This window comes from Leuresthes tenuis, unplaced genomic scaffold (assembly GCF_036924035.1).
Source record: "Leuresthes tenuis unplaced genomic scaffold, fLeuTen1.0.hap1 SCAF_7, whole genome shotgun sequence".
NCBI classification, from domain to species: domain Eukaryota; kingdom Metazoa; phylum Chordata; class Actinopteri; order Atheriniformes; family Atherinopsidae; genus Leuresthes; species Leuresthes tenuis.
This window is the reverse complement of record NW_027325361.1, coordinates 36,846,690-36,864,527: the sequence shown is the minus strand read 5'-3', so window position 1 is coordinate 36,864,527 and position 17,838 is coordinate 36,846,690. Positions and strand designations below refer to the sequence as shown.

General features: G+C 46.4%; 1 protein-coding gene across 1 annotated transcript in view; it reads left to right on the top strand.

Moving 5' to 3' along the window:
• Positions 1-17,838, top strand: part of slc5a9 (solute carrier family 5 member 9) — a 138,416-nt gene that overhangs the window by 103,339 nt on the left and 17,239 nt on the right. Inside the window, exons 9-10 of the mRNA XM_072390258.1 lie at positions 15,011-15,146; positions 15,505-15,612. Of these exons, the coding sequence (XP_072246359.1) occupies positions 15,011-15,146; positions 15,505-15,612 (244 nt within the window). The remainder of the gene's footprint in view (positions 1-15,010; positions 15,147-15,504; positions 15,613-17,838) is intronic.

The following is a 17,838-nucleotide window of genomic DNA, read 5'->3' as shown; positions in this document are numbered from 1 at the left end:
ACAGGAAACAGTATTGATTCGTTCACGACTCAACTACTCGGGTGGCAGGTCCTCGCATAGGAAACAGTATTGATTCGTTCAACACTCCTCAGGTTATGGCTCCTCGCACAGGAAACAGTATTGATTCGTTCACGACTCAACTCCTCGGGTGACGGGTCCTCGGACAGGAAACAGTATTGATTCGTTCACGACTCAACTCCTCGGCTGACGGGTCGTCGTACAGGAAACAGTATTGATTCATTCACGACTCAACTCCTCGGGAGACGGGTCCTCGCACAGGAAACAGTATTGATTCGTTTAAGACTCAACTCCTCAGGTTATTGCTCCTCGCACAGGAAACAGTATTGATTCGTTCACGACTCAACTCCTCGGGTGACGGATCCTCGCACAGGAAACAGTATTGATTCGTTCACGACTCAACTCCTCGGGAGACGGGTCCTCGCACAGGAAACAGTATTGATTCGTTCACGACTCAACTCCTCGGGAGACGGGTCCTCGCACAGGAAACAGTATTGATTCGTTCACGACTCAACTCCTCGGGTTACGGCTCCTCGCACAGGAAACAGTATTGATTCGTTCACGACTCAACTCCTCGGGTTATGGCTCCTCGCACAGGAAACAGTATTGATTCGTTCATGACTCAACTCCTCAGGTAATGACTCCTCGCACAGGAAACAGTATTGATTCGTTCACGACTCAACTCCTCGGGTTATGGCTCCTCGCACAGGAAACAGTATTGATTCGTTCACGACTCAACTCCTCGGGTGACGGGTCCTCGCACAGGAAACAGTATTGATTTGTTCACGACTCAACTCCTCGGGTGGCGGGTCCTCGCACAGGAAACAGTATTGATTCGTTCACGACTCAACTCCTCGGGTTACGGCTCCTCGCACAGGAAACAGTATTGATTCGTTCACGACTCAACTCCTCGGGTGGCGGGTCCTCGCACAGGAAACAGTATTGATTCGTTCACGACTCAACTCCTCGCACAGGAAACAGTATTGATTCGTTCACGACTCAACTCCACGGGTGACGGGTCCTCGCACAGGAAACAGTATTGATTCGTTCACGACTCAACTCCTCGGGAGATGGATCCTCGCACAGGAAACAGTATTGATTCGTTCACTACTCAACTCCTCGGGAGACGGATCCTCGCACAGGAAACAGTATTGATTCGTTCACGACTCAACTCCTCGGGTGACGGGTCCTCGCACAGGAAACAGTATTGATTCGTTCACGACTCAACTCCTCGGGTGACGGCTCCTCGCACAGGAAACAGTATTGATTCGTTCACGACTCAACTCCTCGGGTTATGGCTCCTCGCACAGGAAACAGTATTGATTCGTTTAAGACTCAACTCCTCAGGTTATTGCTCCTCGCACAGGAAACAGTATTGATTCGTTCACGACTCAACTCCTCGGGTGACGGATCCTCGCACAGGAAACAGTATTGATTCGTTCACGACTCAACTCCTCGGGAGACGGGTCCTCGCACAGGAAACAGTATTGATTCGTTCACGACTCAACTCCTCGGGAGACGGGTCCTCGCACAGGAAACAGTATTGATTCGTTCACGACTCAACTCCTCGGGTTACGGCTCCTCGCACAGGAAACAGTATTGATTCGTTCACGACTCAACTCCTCGGGTTATGGCTCCTCGCACAGGAAACAGTATTGATTCGTTCATGACTCAACTCCTCAGGTAATGACTCCTCGCACAGGAAACAGTATTGATTCGTTCACGACTCAACTCCTCGGGTTATGGCTCCTCGCACAGGAAACAGTATTGATTCGTTCACGACTCAACTCCTCGGGTGACGGGTCCTCGCACAGGAAACAGTATTGATTTGTTCACGACTCAACTCCTCGGGTGGCGGGTCCTCGCACAGGAAACAGTATTGATTCGTTCACGACTCAACTCCTCGGGTTACGGCTCCTCGCACAGGAAACAGTATTGATTCGTTCACGACTCAACTCCTCGGGTGGCGGGTCCTCGCACAGGAAACAGTATTGATTCGTTCACGACTCAACTCCTCGCACAGGAAACAGTATTGATTCGTTCACGACTCAACTCCACGGGTGACGGGTCCTCGCACAGGAAACAGTATTGATTCGTTCACGACTCAACTCCTCGGGAGATGGATCCTCGCACAGGAAACAGTATTGATTCGTTCACTACTCAACTCCTCGGGAGACGGATCCTCGCACAGGAAACAGTATTGATTCGTTCACGACTCAACTCCTCGGGTGACGGGTCCTCGCACAGGAAACAGTATTGATTCGTTCACGACTCAACTCCTCGGGTGACGGCTCCTCGCACAGGAAACAGTATTGATTCGTTCACGACTCAACTCCTCGGGTTATGGCTCCTCGCACAGGAAACAGTATTGATTCGTTCACGACTCAACTCCTCGGGTTACTGCTCCTCACAAAGGAAACAGTATTGATTCGTTCACGACTCAACTCCTCGGGAGATGGATCCTCGCACATGAAAACAGTATTGATTCGTTCACGACTCAACTCCTCGGGTGACGGGTCCTCGCACAGGAAACAGTATTGATTCGTTCACGACTCAACTCCTCGGGAGATGGATCCTCGCACAGGAAATAGTATTGATTCGTTCACGACTCAACTCCTCGGGTGACGGGTCCTCGCACAGGAAACAGTATTGATTTGTTCACGACTCAACTCCTCGGGTGACGGGTCCTCGCACAGGAAACAGTATTGATTTGTTCACGACTCAACTCCTCGGGTGGCGGGTCCTCGCACAGGAAACAGTATTGATTCGTTCACGACTCAACTCCTCGGGTTACGGCTCCTCGCACAGGAAACAGTATTGATTCGTTCACGACTCAACTCCTCGGGTGACGGCTCCTCGCACAGGAAACAGTATTGATTCGTTCACGACTCAACTCCTCGGGTGACGGCTCCTCGCACAGGAAACAGTATTGATTCGTTCACGACTCAACTCCTCGGGAGATGGGTCCTCGCACAGGAAACAGTATTGATTCGTTCACGACTCAACTCCTCGGGTGGCAGGTCCTCGCACAGGAAACAGTATTGATTCGTTCACGACTCAACTCCTCGGGAGACGGGTCCTCGCACAGGAAACAGTATTGATTCGTTCACGACTCAACTCCTCGGGAGATGGGTCCGCGCACAGGAAACAGTATTGATTCGTTCACGACTCAACTCCTCGGGTGGCAGGTCCTCGCACAGGAAACAGTATTGATTCCTTCACGACTCAACTCCTCAGCTGATGGGTCGTCGTATAGGAAACAGTATTGATTCGTTCACGACTCAACTCCTCGGGAGACGGGTCCTCGCACAGGAAACAGTATTGATTCGTTCACGACTCAACTCCTTGGGTTATGGCTCCTCGCACAGGAAACAGTATTGATTCGTTCACGACTCAACTCCTCGGGTGACGGGTCCCCGCACAGGAAACAGTATTGATTCGTTCACGACTCAACTACTCGGGTGGCAGGTCCTCGCACAGGAAACAGTATTGATTCGTTCAACACTCCTCAGGTTATGGCTCCTCGCACAGGAAACAGTATTGATTCGTTCACGACTCAACTCCTCGGGTGACGGGTCCTCGCACAGGAAACAGTATTGATTCGTTCACGACTCAACTCCTCGGCTGACGGGTCGTCGTACAGGAAACAGTATTGATTCATTCACGACTCAACTCCTCGGGAGACGGGTCCTCGCACAGGAAACAGTATTGATTCGTTCACGACTCAACTCCTCAGGTTATTGCTCCTCGCACAGGAAACAGTATTGATTCGTTCACGACTCAACTCCTCGGGTGACGGATCCTCGCACAGGAAACAGTATTGATTCGTTCACGACTCAACTCCTCAGGTTATTGCTCCTCGCACAGGAAACAGTATTGATTCGTTCACGACTCAACTCCTCGGGTGACGGATCCTCGCACAGGAAACAGTATTGATTCTTTCACGACTCAACTCCTCGGGAGACGGGTCCTCGCACAGGAAACAGTATTGATTCGTTCACGACTCAACTCCTCGGGAGACGGGTCCTCGCACAGGAAACAGGATTGATTCGTTCACGACTCAACTCCTCGTGTTACGGCTCCTCGCACAGGAAACAGTATTGATTCGTTCACGACTCAACTCCTCGGGTTATGGCTCCTCGCACAGGAAACAGTATTGATTCGTTCATGACTCAACTCCTCAGGTAATGGCTCCTCGCACAGGAAACAGTATTGATTCGTTCACGACTCAACTCCTCGGGTTATGGCTCCTCGCACAGGAAACAGTATTGATTCGTTCACGACTCAACTCCTCGGGTGACGGGTCCTCGCACAGGAAACAGTATTGATTCGTTCACGACTCAACTCCTCGGGTGACGGGTCCTCGCACAGGAAACAGTATTAATTTGTTCACGACTCAACTCCTCGGGTGACGGATCCTCGCACAGGAAACAGTATTGATTCGTTCACGACTCAACTCCTCGGGAGACGGGTCCTCGCACAGGAAACAGTATTGATTCGTTCACGACTCAACTCCTCGGGAGACGGGTCCTCGCACAGGAAACAGTATTGATTCGTTCACGACTCAACTCCTCGGGTTACGGCTCCTCGCACAGGAAACAGTATTGATTCGTTCACGACTCAACTCCTCGGGTTATGGCTCCTCGCACAGGAAACAGTATTGATTCGTTCATGACTCAACTCCTCAGGTAATGACTCCTCGCACAGGAAACAGTATTGATTCGTTCACGACTCAACTCCTCGGGTTATGGCTCCTCGCACAGGAAACAGTATTGATTCGTTCACGACTCAACTCCTCGGGTGACGGGTCCTCGCACAGGAAACAGTATTGATTTGTTCACGACTCAACTCCTCGGGTGGCGGGTCCTCGCACAGGAAACAGTATTGATTCGTTCACGACTCAACTCCTCGGGTTACGGCTCCTCGCACAGGAAACAGTATTGATTCGTTCACGACTCAACTCCTCGGGTGGCGGGTCCTCGCACAGGAAACAGTATTGATTCGTTCACGACTCAACTCCTCGGGTTACAGCTCCTCGCACAGGAAACAGTATTGATTCGTTCACGACTCAACTCCTCGGGTTATGGCTCCTCGCACAGGAAACAGTATTGATTCGTTCACGACTCAACTCCTCGGGTTACAGCTCCTCGCACAGGAAACAGTATTGATTCGTTCACGACTCAACTCCTCGGGTGGCGGGTCCTCGCACAGGAAACAGTATTGATTCGTTCATGACTCAACTCCTCGGCTGACGGGTCCTCGCACAGGAAACAGTATTGATTCGTTCACGACTCAACTCCTCGCACAGGAAACAGTATTGATTCGTTCACGACTCAACTCCACGGGTGACGGGTCCTCGCACAGGAAACAGTATTGATTCGTTCACGACTCAACTCCTCGGGAGATGGATCCTCGCACAGGAAACAGTATTGATTCGTTCACTACTCAACTCCTCGGGAGACGGATCCTCGCACAGGAAACAGTATTGATTCGTTCACGACTCAACTCCTCGGGTGACGGGTCCTCGCACAGGAAACAGTATTGATTCGTTCACGACTCAACTCCTCGGGTGACGGGTCCTCGCACAGGAAACAGTATTGATTCGTTCACGACTCAACTCCTCGGGTTATGGCTCCTCGCACAGGAAACAGTATTGATTCGTTCACGACTCAACTCCTCGGGTTACTGCTCCTCGCACAGGAAACAGTATTGATTCGTTCACGACTCAACTCCTCGGGAGATGGATCCTCGCACATGAAAACAGTATTGATTCGTTCACGACTCAACTCCTCGGGTGACGGGTCCTCGCACAGGAAACAGTATTGATTCGTTCACGACTCAACTCCTCGGGAGATGGATCCTCGCACAGGAAATAGTATTGATTCGTTCACGACTCAACTCCTTGGGTTACGGCTCCTCGCACAGGAAACAGTATTGATTCGTTCACGACTCAACTCCTCGGGTGACGGGTCCTCGCACAGGAAACAGTATTGATTCGTTCACGACTCAACTCCTCGGGTTACGGCTCCTCGCACAGGAAACAGTATTGATTCGTTCACGACTCAACTCCTCGGGTGACGGCTCCTCGCACAGGAAACAGTATTGATTCGTTCACGACTCAACTCCTCGGGTGACGGCTCCTCGCACAGGAAACAGTATTGATTCGTTCACGACTCAACTCCTCGGGAGATGGATCCTCGCACAGGAAACAGTATTGATTCGTTCACGACTCAACTCCTCGGGTGGCAGGTCCTCGCACAGGAAACAGTATTGATTCGTTCACGACTCAACTCCTCGGGAGACGGGTCCTCGCACAGGAAACAGTATTGATTCGTTCACGACTCAACTCCTCGGGAGATGGGTCCGCGCACAGGAAACAGTATTGATTCGTTCACGACTCAACTCCTCAGGTGGCAGGTCCTCGCACAGGAAACAGTATTGATTCGTTCACGACTCAACTCCTCAGCTGATGGGTCGTCGTATAGGAAACAGTATTGATTCGTTCACGACTCAACTCCTCGGGAGACGGGTCCTCGCACAGGAAACAGTATTGATTCGTTCACGACTCAACTCCTTGGGTTATGGCTCCTCGCACAGGAAACAGTATTGATTCGTTCACGACTCAACTCCTCGGGTGACGGGTCCCCGCACAGGAAACAGTATTGATTCGTTCACGACTCAACTACTCGGGTGGCAGGTCCTCGCACAGGAAACAGTATTGATTCGTTCAACACTCCTCAGGTTATGGCTCCTCGCACAGGAAACAGTATTGATTCGTTCACGACTCAACTCCTCGGGTGACGGGTCCTCGCACAGGAAACAGTATTGATTCGTTCACGACTCAACTCCTCGGCTGACGGGTCGTCGTACAGGAAACAGTATTGATTCATTCACGACTCAACTCCTCGGGAGACGGGTCCTCGCACAGGAAACAGTATTGATTCGTTCACGACTCAACTCCTCAGGTTATTGCTCCTCGCACAGGAAACAGTATTGATTCGTTCACGACTCAACTCCTCGGGTGACGGATCCTCGCACAGGAAACAGTATTGATTCGTTCACGACTCAATTCCTCGGGAGACGGGTCCTCGCACAGGAAACAGTATTGATTCGTTCACGACTCAACTCCTCGGGAGACGGGTCCTCGCACAGGAAACAGTATTGATTCGTTCACGACTCAACTCCTCGGGTTACTGCTCCTCGCACAGGAAACAGTATTGATTCGTTCACGACTCAACTCCTCGGGAGATGGATCCTCGCACATGAAAACAGTATTGATTCGTTCACGACTCAACTCCTCGGGTGACGGGTCCTCGCACAGGAAACAGTATTGATTCGTTCACGACTCAACTCCTCGGGTTATGGCTCCTCGCACAGGAAACAGTATTGATTCGTTCACGACTCAACTCCTCGGGTTACTGCTCCTCGCACAGGAAACAGTATTGATTCGTTCACGACTCAACTCCTCGGGAGATGGATCCTCGCACATGAAAACAGTATTGATTCGTTCACGACTCAACTCCTCGGGTGACGGGTCCTCGCACAGGAAACAGTATTGATTCGTTCACGACTCAACTCCTCGGGAGATGGATCCTCGCACAGGAAATAGTATTGATTCGTTCACGACTCAACTCCTTGGGTTACGGCTCCTCGCACAGGAAACAGTATTGATTCGTTCACGACTCAACTCCTCGGGTGACGGGTCCTCGCACAGGAAACAGTATTGATTCGTTCACGACTCAACTCCTCGGGTTACGGCTCCTCGCACAGGAAACAGTATTGATTCGTTCACGACTCAACTCCTCGGGTGACGGCTCCTCGCACAGGAAACAGTATTGATTCGTTCACGACTCAACTCCTCGGGTGACGGCTCCTCGCACAGGAAACAGTATTGATTCGTTCACGACTCAACTCCTCGGGAGATGGATCCTCGCACAGGAAACAGTATTGATTCGTTCACGACTCAACTCCTCGGGTGGCAGGTCCTCGCACAGGAAACAGTATTGATTCGTTCACGACTCAACTCCTCGGGAGACGGGTCCTCGCACAGGAAACAGTATTGATTCGTTCACGACTCAACTCCTCGGGAGATGGGTCCGCGCACAGGAAACAGTATTGATTCGTTCACGACTCAACTCCTCAGGTGGCAGGTCCTCGCACAGGAAACAGTATTGATTCGTTCACGACTCAACTCCTCAGCTGATGGGTCGTCGTATAGGAAACAGTATTGATTCGTTCACGACTCAACTCCTCGGGAGACGGGTCCTCGCACAGGAAACAGTATTGATTCGTTCACGACTCAACTCCTTGGGTTATGGCTCCTCGCACAGGAAACAGTATTGATTCGTTCACGACTCAACTCCTCGGGTGACGGGTCCCCGCACAGGAAACAGTATTGATTCGTTCACGACTCAACTACTCGGGTGGCAGGTCCTCGCACAGGAAACAGTATTGATTCGTTCAACACTCCTCAGGTTATGGCTCCTCGCACAGGAAACAGTATTGATTCGTTCACGACTCAACTCCTCGGGTGACGGGTCCTCGCACAGGAAACAGTATTGATTCGTTCACGACTCAACTCCTCGGCTGACGGGTCGTCGTACAGGAAACAGTATTGATTCATTCACGACTCAACTCCTCGGGAGACGGGTCCTCGCACAGGAAACAGTATTGATTCGTTCACGACTCAACTCCTCAGGTTATTGCTCCTCGCACAGGAAACAGTATTGATTCGTTCACGACTCAACTCCTCGGGTGACGGATCCTCGCACAGGAAACAGTATTGATTCGTTCACGACTCAATTCCTCGGGAGACGGGTCCTCGCACAGGAAACAGTATTGATTCGTTCACGACTCAACTCCTCGGGAGACGGGTCCTCGCACAGGAAACAGGATTGATTCGTTCACGACTCAACTCCTCGTGTTACGGCTACTCGCACAGGAAACAGTATTGATTCGTTCACGACTCAACTCCTCGGGTTATGGCTCCTCGCACAGGAAACAGTATTGATTCGTTCATGACTCAACTCCTCAGGTAATGGCTCCTCGCACAGGAAACAGTATTGATTCGTTCACGACTCAACTCCTCGGGTTATGGCTCCTCGCACAGGAAACAGTATTGATTCGTTCACGACTCAACTCCTCGGGTGACGGGTCCTCGCACAGGAAACAGTATTGATTCGTTCACGACTCAACTCCTCGGGTTATGGCTCCTCGCACAGGATACAGTATTGATTCGTTCACGACTCAACTCCTCGGGTTACTGCTCCTCGCACAGGAAACAGTATTGATTCGTTCACGACTCAACTCCTTGGGAGATGGATCCTCGCACAGGAAACAGTATTGATTCGTTCACGACTCAACTCCTCGGGTTACGGCTCCTCGCACAGGAAACAGTATTGATTCGTTCACGACTCAACTCCTCGGGTGACGGGTCCTCGCACAGGAAACAGTATTAATTTGTTCACGACTCAACTCCTCGGGTGGCGGGTCCTCGCACAGGAAACAGTATTGATTCGTTCACGACTCAACTCCTCGGGTTACGGCTCCTCGCACAGGAAACAGTATTGATTCGTTCACGACTCAACTCCTCGGGTGGCGGGTCCTCGCACAGGAAACAGTATTGATTCGTTCACGACTCAACTCCTCGGGTTACAGCTCCTCGCACAGGAAACAGTATTGATTCGTTCACGACTCAACTCCTCAGGTTATGGCTCCTCGCACAGGAAACAGTATTGATTCGTTCACGACTCAACTCCTCGGGTTACAGCTCCTCGCACAGGAAACAGTATTGATTCGTTCACGACTCAACTCCTCGGGTGGCGGGTCCTCGCACAGGAAACAGTATTGATTCGTTCACGACTCAACTCCTCGGCTGACGGGTCCTCGCACAGGAAACAGTATTGATTCATTCACCACTCAACTCTTCGGGTGACGGGTCCTCGCACAGGAAACAGTATTGATTCGTTCACGACTCAACTCCTCGCACAGGAAACAGTATTGATTCGTTCACGACTCAACTCCTCGGGTGACGGGTCCTCGCACAGGAAACAGTATTGATTCGTTCACGACTCAACTCCTCGGGAGATGGATCCTCGCACAGGAAACAGTATTGATTCGTTCACGACTCAACTCCTCGGGAGATGGATCCTCGCACAGGAAACAGTATTGATTTGTTCACGGCTCAACTCCTTGGGTCTTCGTTCATTTGTCACGTGACAGGCTGAAGAGCAGTAGGCAGTTCGTTCACAAGCCGGATCATTCATACAGATCGTTGTTTCGTTCATTTGTCATGTGACTGCAGCTCAGCTATGGGCTGTGGACTACAGGCTGCATTGGGAGCTGGCGGCTACAAACACTGTGAGACCGGGATGTAGTCTAGCGAGAGGATGTCAATAAATGATGTAGAAAGGAACCTCAAAGAAGGTCTTTACAGCACAAAGACAAAGCAAGGCAAGTCTGACATTTGGAGAAGTTTCTCAATTGTCCGTGAATCTTTTTATTAATAGCCTATAAAATCATGTGTTTCCTCCTACAGGATGGGAGAAGACACAAAATCAATGCATTTCTGTTATTGTGCGGGCACAAATTCTCAAAGTTTTGCGGCTGCGGCGGGGAGTGTAACACACACGTTGCGGGTGGTAATGGTCAGAAATTCAGCGGGAGCGGGGTGAAGAAAACAGTCCCACACAGGGCTCTACTGTGGACTGAGAAACGAAGGAGGAAATGAATGATGTCTGATGTTCATTCATTTGTCATGAAATCATAATTAATTAGTGGTCTTCGGTTCTTGTAGATATGTATAGTGTTGTTGTGTATATAATGCGTGAAGTGTGTAAATAGATAAATGATAATGTAATAATGTGAATAGATACTTTTGAAAATGATATCAGCATATTGATTTTGTGTTATACTCTACCATAAAATAATAGAATATAATAATGATAATAATAATAAAGACAATAATAATAATAATAATAATAAGACACAATAAATGCACCATGTAACATTTTAAGAAACTTATTGTTACTTTTTTTCTCACTTAATTGTGTTACTAATTGTCAAAATCAATGTGAGTTTTACATTTACTTGTCCGCTACCATCTGTCACGTGACAGGGCTGAAGGGATCGTTCTCGTTTAATTTGTCACGTGACAGCTACTGAGTCAGTGTCAGGCTTTAAACAACAATGGCAGGGAGGATACCGACACAAGTCACCTTATTGTGCATTTGCTTTCCCAGGTTTTCACATGGTTTGAATTGTTTGTGGCATTTTGTGTTTTGTACTTTGGCCGTTTTGTACAACGCCTACAGTAGGGCGACAGCGCCACCTGCTGGAAAAATGTACGAAATGACTCGTTCAAAGATTCATTCAATTTACTGGTCGAGAGTAAAATATCCGATTCAGTCAAAAGAGTCGAACTTCCCAACACTAAATGAGACGCTTGACACGGGAGGAAGGGCAAGATGAAACGAGAATGAAACGAGAGGAGAAGGTCAGTGCTTTCAAAATAAAACAGGAAATGACGAGACAAGACGTGGAACAGAACATAAAGCGTGACAGGAAGCAGACTAAGTCATTAGAAACTATTACATCATTAAACATCTGCAGCTCATCCAGAACGCTGCTGCTGGAGTTTTAACCAGGACTAAGAGATCTGAACACATCACACCAGTTGTAAAATCTTTACACTGGCTTCCAGTCAGTCACAGAATAGATTTCAAAAGCCTACTGTCACGGTTTATGTTCTGTTCCATGTCTTGTCTCGTCATTTCCTGTTTAATTTTGAAAGCACTGACCTTCTCCTCTCGTTTCAGGTATCTTGCCCTTCCTCCCGTGTCAAGCGTCCCATTGTCTTCCCTGATTCCCAAGTGTTTCCACCTGTTCCCCTTAGTCCCTCATGTTCAAATAGTCTGTATTTCCCTTGTCTTGTGCCAGTATGTTGCCTCTCCGTTTGAGCCTCATTACCAGCCTTTTGTCCCAAGCCTTGATCCATAGATTCCACGAGCCTGCAGTGAGCGATCTTCCTGCAGAGCTATCTTGATTTGTAATTTATTCTTGGTCCTAGCTTTAGTTTATTTAATAAAACGGTGAGTTCATAGCCTTGTTTGTTCCTCCGTTTTCAAGCAGCGATTTTTGTTGTAACCATTCATAGTCGCCTCCGTTAAAGGAGAGTTTTAAGTTTATCATTAAAGTTTCATAGTGCCTCTGTTTGTTAAGAGTGCGTCTTTTGTTTTATTCCGCCTCGTTAGGAGAGCGTGTCTTTGTTTTGTAAAGTGTTCATAGCTTTTCTGTTTTCCTCCCAGTTTAGAGAGTTTTATGCTTGTAACTTTCATAGCTGCGCTCCTCCTCCCCCATAGTTATTGAGGAGAGCGCTTAGGTTTTTCACAGCTCTTTTCTTTGCTCTGCCTGGAGATCGCCCTGCCTTGCTGTGCTCTGTGTGCTTTGTTAAATAATAAATCCTCTTGGAATCCAAAACGTCCCTGCGTCTGTGTCCTGAGTCCCCTGGTAACTGACACCGTCTGATGGTTTACAAATCCCAGAATGGTTTAGGCTCAAAATACATCTGTGATGTGTTCAGAGAATATAAACCCAGCAGAGCTCTTAGATCCAAGGACTCAGGTCAGCTGGTCCAGTCCAGAGTCCAGACTAAACATGGAGAAGCAGCATTTGGCTGTTATGCTGCAAACAAGTGGAACAAACTACCAGAGGAGATTAAACTGTCACCAAATGTAGACATTTTTAGATCCAGGTTAAATACACTTATTTTCTCATGTGTCTGTGCATGAAATCTGCACGGTATCTTTTAACTTATCTGGACTGTTGCTTGTTAGTATTCATTTTATTTCTTTTTATTTATATTATTTTACATCTTTTTAACGCTGTTTCTGCTCCCTGCTGCAATGCTTGTATTTTATGTAAAGCACTTTGAATTTTTTTGTACATGACATGTGCTACAAATAAATTTGACTTTGACTTTATGGGGTTTTGGGGTGATAGCAGCACGTTGGGAGCCGCAGAGAAGTGTGTAAGACTACAACTCAGCATCCTGGTTGTCATGTTTTTGGATGACTAATAAAATCGACCATTCTTCTAGATATGAGAGCTTCCCCTTCCAAAGTGGAATAGATGTCCACTCTCCGAATAAGACCAGCTCTTCCCTGAAACCACCTAGACAGCCAGTGGTTGAAGGATGACATACAGTTGTCATCCCTGGTCAGATTTGGCAGGGGTCCAGAAGAAAGTATGAAGGAAACTACATTGTTTAGGCAAAATTACACACCCGATGCAACATTAATTTTAGTAACCTCTGATTGGCATAACCAGGTGTCCTTACAGCCGGCATAGATAGCGATCTTACTGTATATACATTTAGTATGATCCGACAGAGTTGCTGCTGACAGTTTTGTTGTAATGCTCTTTTACAATGACAATAAAAGCTATCCATCCATCCATCCTCAGCAGTTTCAAATAGAATTCAATCCTGGAATGCAATTGACTATGCATATGGGCTATGCCTCCTTTTCCTGAACATCATCCAGCCAGGCTTGGTTCCGGCCGATTGGGATTTGCTGGAGGAGAAGCTAATGGGATTAGCTACACTAGGTGGGTCCACACTGGCTTAAAGGGACCTGGCTAGCTATCAGATGGTCTTTAACAGTGTGGAGCCAAGCTTGCCCCCAAAACTAAAATAAGACTACGTTTGTTCCAAAGTACCATTATTGCTAAAGGAGGCAGAAGAGTAGCTAAACATCTGACATGTGGAACAAGTGAAAGCAGGAGAAGTTAGAGCACATTAGACATACCGCATGAAGAGTAAAACATGTCAAAACACCATAGACCTACAGAAATGGGTGCTAGGACAGAACAAGGTAACACAAAGTGATGTAATACATCTTACCACGAAACGTCAACACTAATCATGGCAGGTCATGAACAGGCGCTGAGCATGAAAGCAATGTGACAGGGCCCCAGGGGCAGGCAGTACAAAGAGACCTCTGAGACGATCCAGCACAAAGTAGCAAGGTGTAAGATGCAGGCAGGTACGGCATACATGCCATAACCAAGTGCCAGAAGTCGTGTACAGTAGCATCTGTGTTGAGTATTAGTTGGAAGTCCCAAAGTCAAAGTGGGGGATACCTCCAAAGGTAGTGAAGTATGACAGAGCTAAGATCAGTTGAGTTCTAGTCAATTCAGTTTTATTATATTGTACCAAATCACAACAAATGTCATCTCAAGGAGCTTAAAAGATCCTGTGGGATTTCCAGATTCAGACTAATAAACTGGTGATAGCTAACCAGCCAGTCATTGTGGTTGTTGATAAACTATAGAATAAGGCAAAAGTGATAGATATAACAATTCCAAGCAACAGAACCAATATGAAAAAGAAGCATAGGAAGGTTGAAATAAATTCAATGGGCCGAAGGAGTAAGTTGAAAAGATGTAGGAAGTGAAGGCTACAGTCGTGCTAGTGCTAATCGAAACACTCAGAGCCGTGACCCCCTAACTGGGAGAGTGGCTTCAACAGATCCCAAGAACAACATCAGAGGTCTCTTTCCAAAAGAGTGCAGTCCTTGGAACAGCCAAGATACTTTGTAGAACTCTCAAGCTCCCAGGCCTCTCTTGACATAGTTCTATATCTAAAATTCCACACAAGAGGGGTGTTGTGGACAGTACCCCCTCTTCTCAAGTTCGGGTTCTCAACCAGAGGCTGGGGATATACATATGTACATTTATCCGTTTAAAATCAAGAAATCAATTGAAATTTCTGGTTGTAATGGTAAAAAAAGAGGAAAAGATTTTCGTGGAAAAATTTATTCTGCCTCAAATTAGAATTTTTTTTACCAAAAGTGTTTTTTTTTACATACATAACAAATATGACTATATGCTCACCATTCATACCACATAAAAGGTCCAAATATTATGATGGATATAATGAACATTATGATGAGGATAATTATAACTGTGTGTGGATGTATGTCTGCCTTTGTAGGTTATAGTCCAGAGGTCTCTGTCAGCCAAATCTTTGTCTCATGCCAAAGCAGGCAGTGTTTTGGGAGGCTATCTCAAACTGCTGCCAATGTTCTTCATTGTGATGCCTGGCATGATAAGCCGAGCACTGTTCCCAGGTAAGTCTACTTCTCTATATGGGACTGTACTGTGAAATGTTTCCTTATGTTGAATAGTCTCATATTGAAAGAAAACTTAATCAATCTAATGCAATAGAAAAACAGGAAATCAACACCTGGAAGTTTATCAGGTATCCTTTTTGTTGACGCTTTCAAATAGAAGTCAGTATATATTGTCACTGACTGAAATATATATCCTCACTTTCTTGCAAATGCGAGTGGAAAACATTTTCAACGAGGCAGTTTAAGTTGTTTTTTAATTTTTTATCTCAGAAATAGAACCAAACCCCTACTCATAACCAGCAATTCCTTTTGAGTTTTTTATCCCTTTCCTGTACTTTGTGTTTTGTATTTGTAGATGAGGTGGGTTGTGTGGATCCAGCACTGTGTCAGAGCGTATGTGGTGCCTCAGTTGGCTGTTCCAATATTGCATACCCCAAACTGGTGGTAGAACTTATGCCTGTGGGTATGTCAGAGACAAACACACACATTTTCAGTCATGTATTTGAATTCACCAATTACTTTTACAATTTGATGATTAAGATATATTAAGATTTTCAGCAATCAAAGATTTAAGACACATCACAAGTGAGAAACTGTTTGAGCAGAAATACTCTGTGCTGTTGTTGCAGAAGAGTGCAGCAGCAGAATAGATAGTCATGCAGGTAACTGAGGTTCTCGCCACTGTATGGGTTAGCCTTACTGAGGGTGAGCTCTTTATAGCAAATTAATCAGCCATCCATGTGGAGATGCAATCACATCTTTTAAATACAAACTGGACCTTCACTGACTCATTCTCCATTTCTAACCCTTATGTGACCCTTACATATAACCAACCCAAAAAGTAAAATTGTTGTCTTTTTGATTTTGATTTTATTGATTTAATTATTTATTTAATTTGAACGTCTGAACCCAACCAAGAGTGACAAAAGTGTTTTGGTCAAGTGTTATGTCACTATTGGATGTTATGTTAGTCTCAATCTCACATCACACAAAAGCCCAAATGCTGGGCTTATCACTAAGGGCCCCTGCTCATTATCAGGACTTTGTGTTTTTTTAAACTATAGACTTAAAAATGACATGTACTCTGACACTGAAAAGCAAATGATACTTACATTTCTTGACTGCAATCTGAAAATGAGTCTCAATAATGAGAAAAACACAACTCAACCATGAGTCAACTTCACTAACTTCACTAGTATCAAATTATACTCAGCATGGCAGGGACCAGGCCCAAACTCACTCTTCAATTAAATTCAATTCAGTTTTATTTATATAGCGCCAAATTACAACAATTTTCATCTCAAGGCACTTAAATAATATAGTCCAATTCAAACCAATTGGAATTCAATTCATTGTAATCATAATCCAATTAATTCATATTTTCAAAAAATTCAAAAAATTAATATCCTAGCTCAGGAAACCAACAGATAGCACTGAAACTTGTCTTCAGTCCAATCTCCCGTCCTGAGCCTGAGGGACTGTGGAAAGGAACGACTCCCTTTTAACAGGAAGAAACCTCTGGCAGAAACAGAACCAGGAAGAAACCTCTGGCAGAACCAGAACCAGGAAGGGTGGCCATCCACCTCGACCAGCTGGGGTTTGAGAGGACAGAAAAGAGGGAAAAGAGGGGGGAAAAACACCAACATGACATTTTCTAAACTGTTTACCTAATATCTGTAGAAACAACATTTCTATATTTCTCCTCCGCTCACGAAGCTGTTCTGATGGAAGAGGTTAGTATATACAGAATATTATCAGATGAAAAAGTAACTTTTGACATTTGATACGTCAGAATGCATCACAGAGCAGAATAAAAACTGTATTCCTTCTGATTTAATTAAATTAAATTAAATTCAGTTTATTTATATAGCGCCAAATCACAAAAAATGTAATCTCAAAGGACTTAAATAATATAGTCCAATTCAAGTCAATTGGAATTCAATTAATTGTAATCATGATCCAATTAAATTCAATCTATTAAATTCTAAATTAGTCCAAATCATACATACAGAGCCAATTCAAAAACAATATCCTAGCGAAGGAAAGCAACAAATTGCACCGCAACTTGTCTTCAGTCCAATCTCCCGTCCTGAGCCTGAGGCGACTGTGGAAAGGAACGACTCCCTTTAACAGGAAGAAACCTCTGGCAGAACCAGAACCAGGAAGAAACCTCTGGCAGAACCAGACTCAGGAAGGGTGGCCATCCGCCTCGACCAGCTGGGGTTTGAGAAGACAGAAAAGAGGGAAAAGAGGGGGGAAAAACACCATAACACCATTCAAAGGATATCTGTTGGAACAGGGAAACATGGGTTAATAACCACAATAATGTCACATGTACATAAAATCCATCCATTTTCTATACCGACAGTCCGTTAATCGGGTAGCGGGTGGGCTGGAGCCTATCCCAGCAGTCATTGGGCGAAAGGCAGGGATGTACATAAAATCATTTGAGAAATTAAACAGGGGGAAAAAGAGAGCAAAGTGAGGAAAGGTGTGACAGATGAGGTCCCCCAGCAGTCTAAGCCTATAGCAGCTTAACTATGGGATGTTTCAAGATTACCTGAGCCATCCCTAACTATAAGCTTTATCAAATTGGAAAGTTTTAAGCCTAATCTTAAAAGTGGAAAGGGTGTCTGCTTCCCAGACATTTACTGGCAGCTTATTCCACAAGAGAGGGGCCTGATAACTG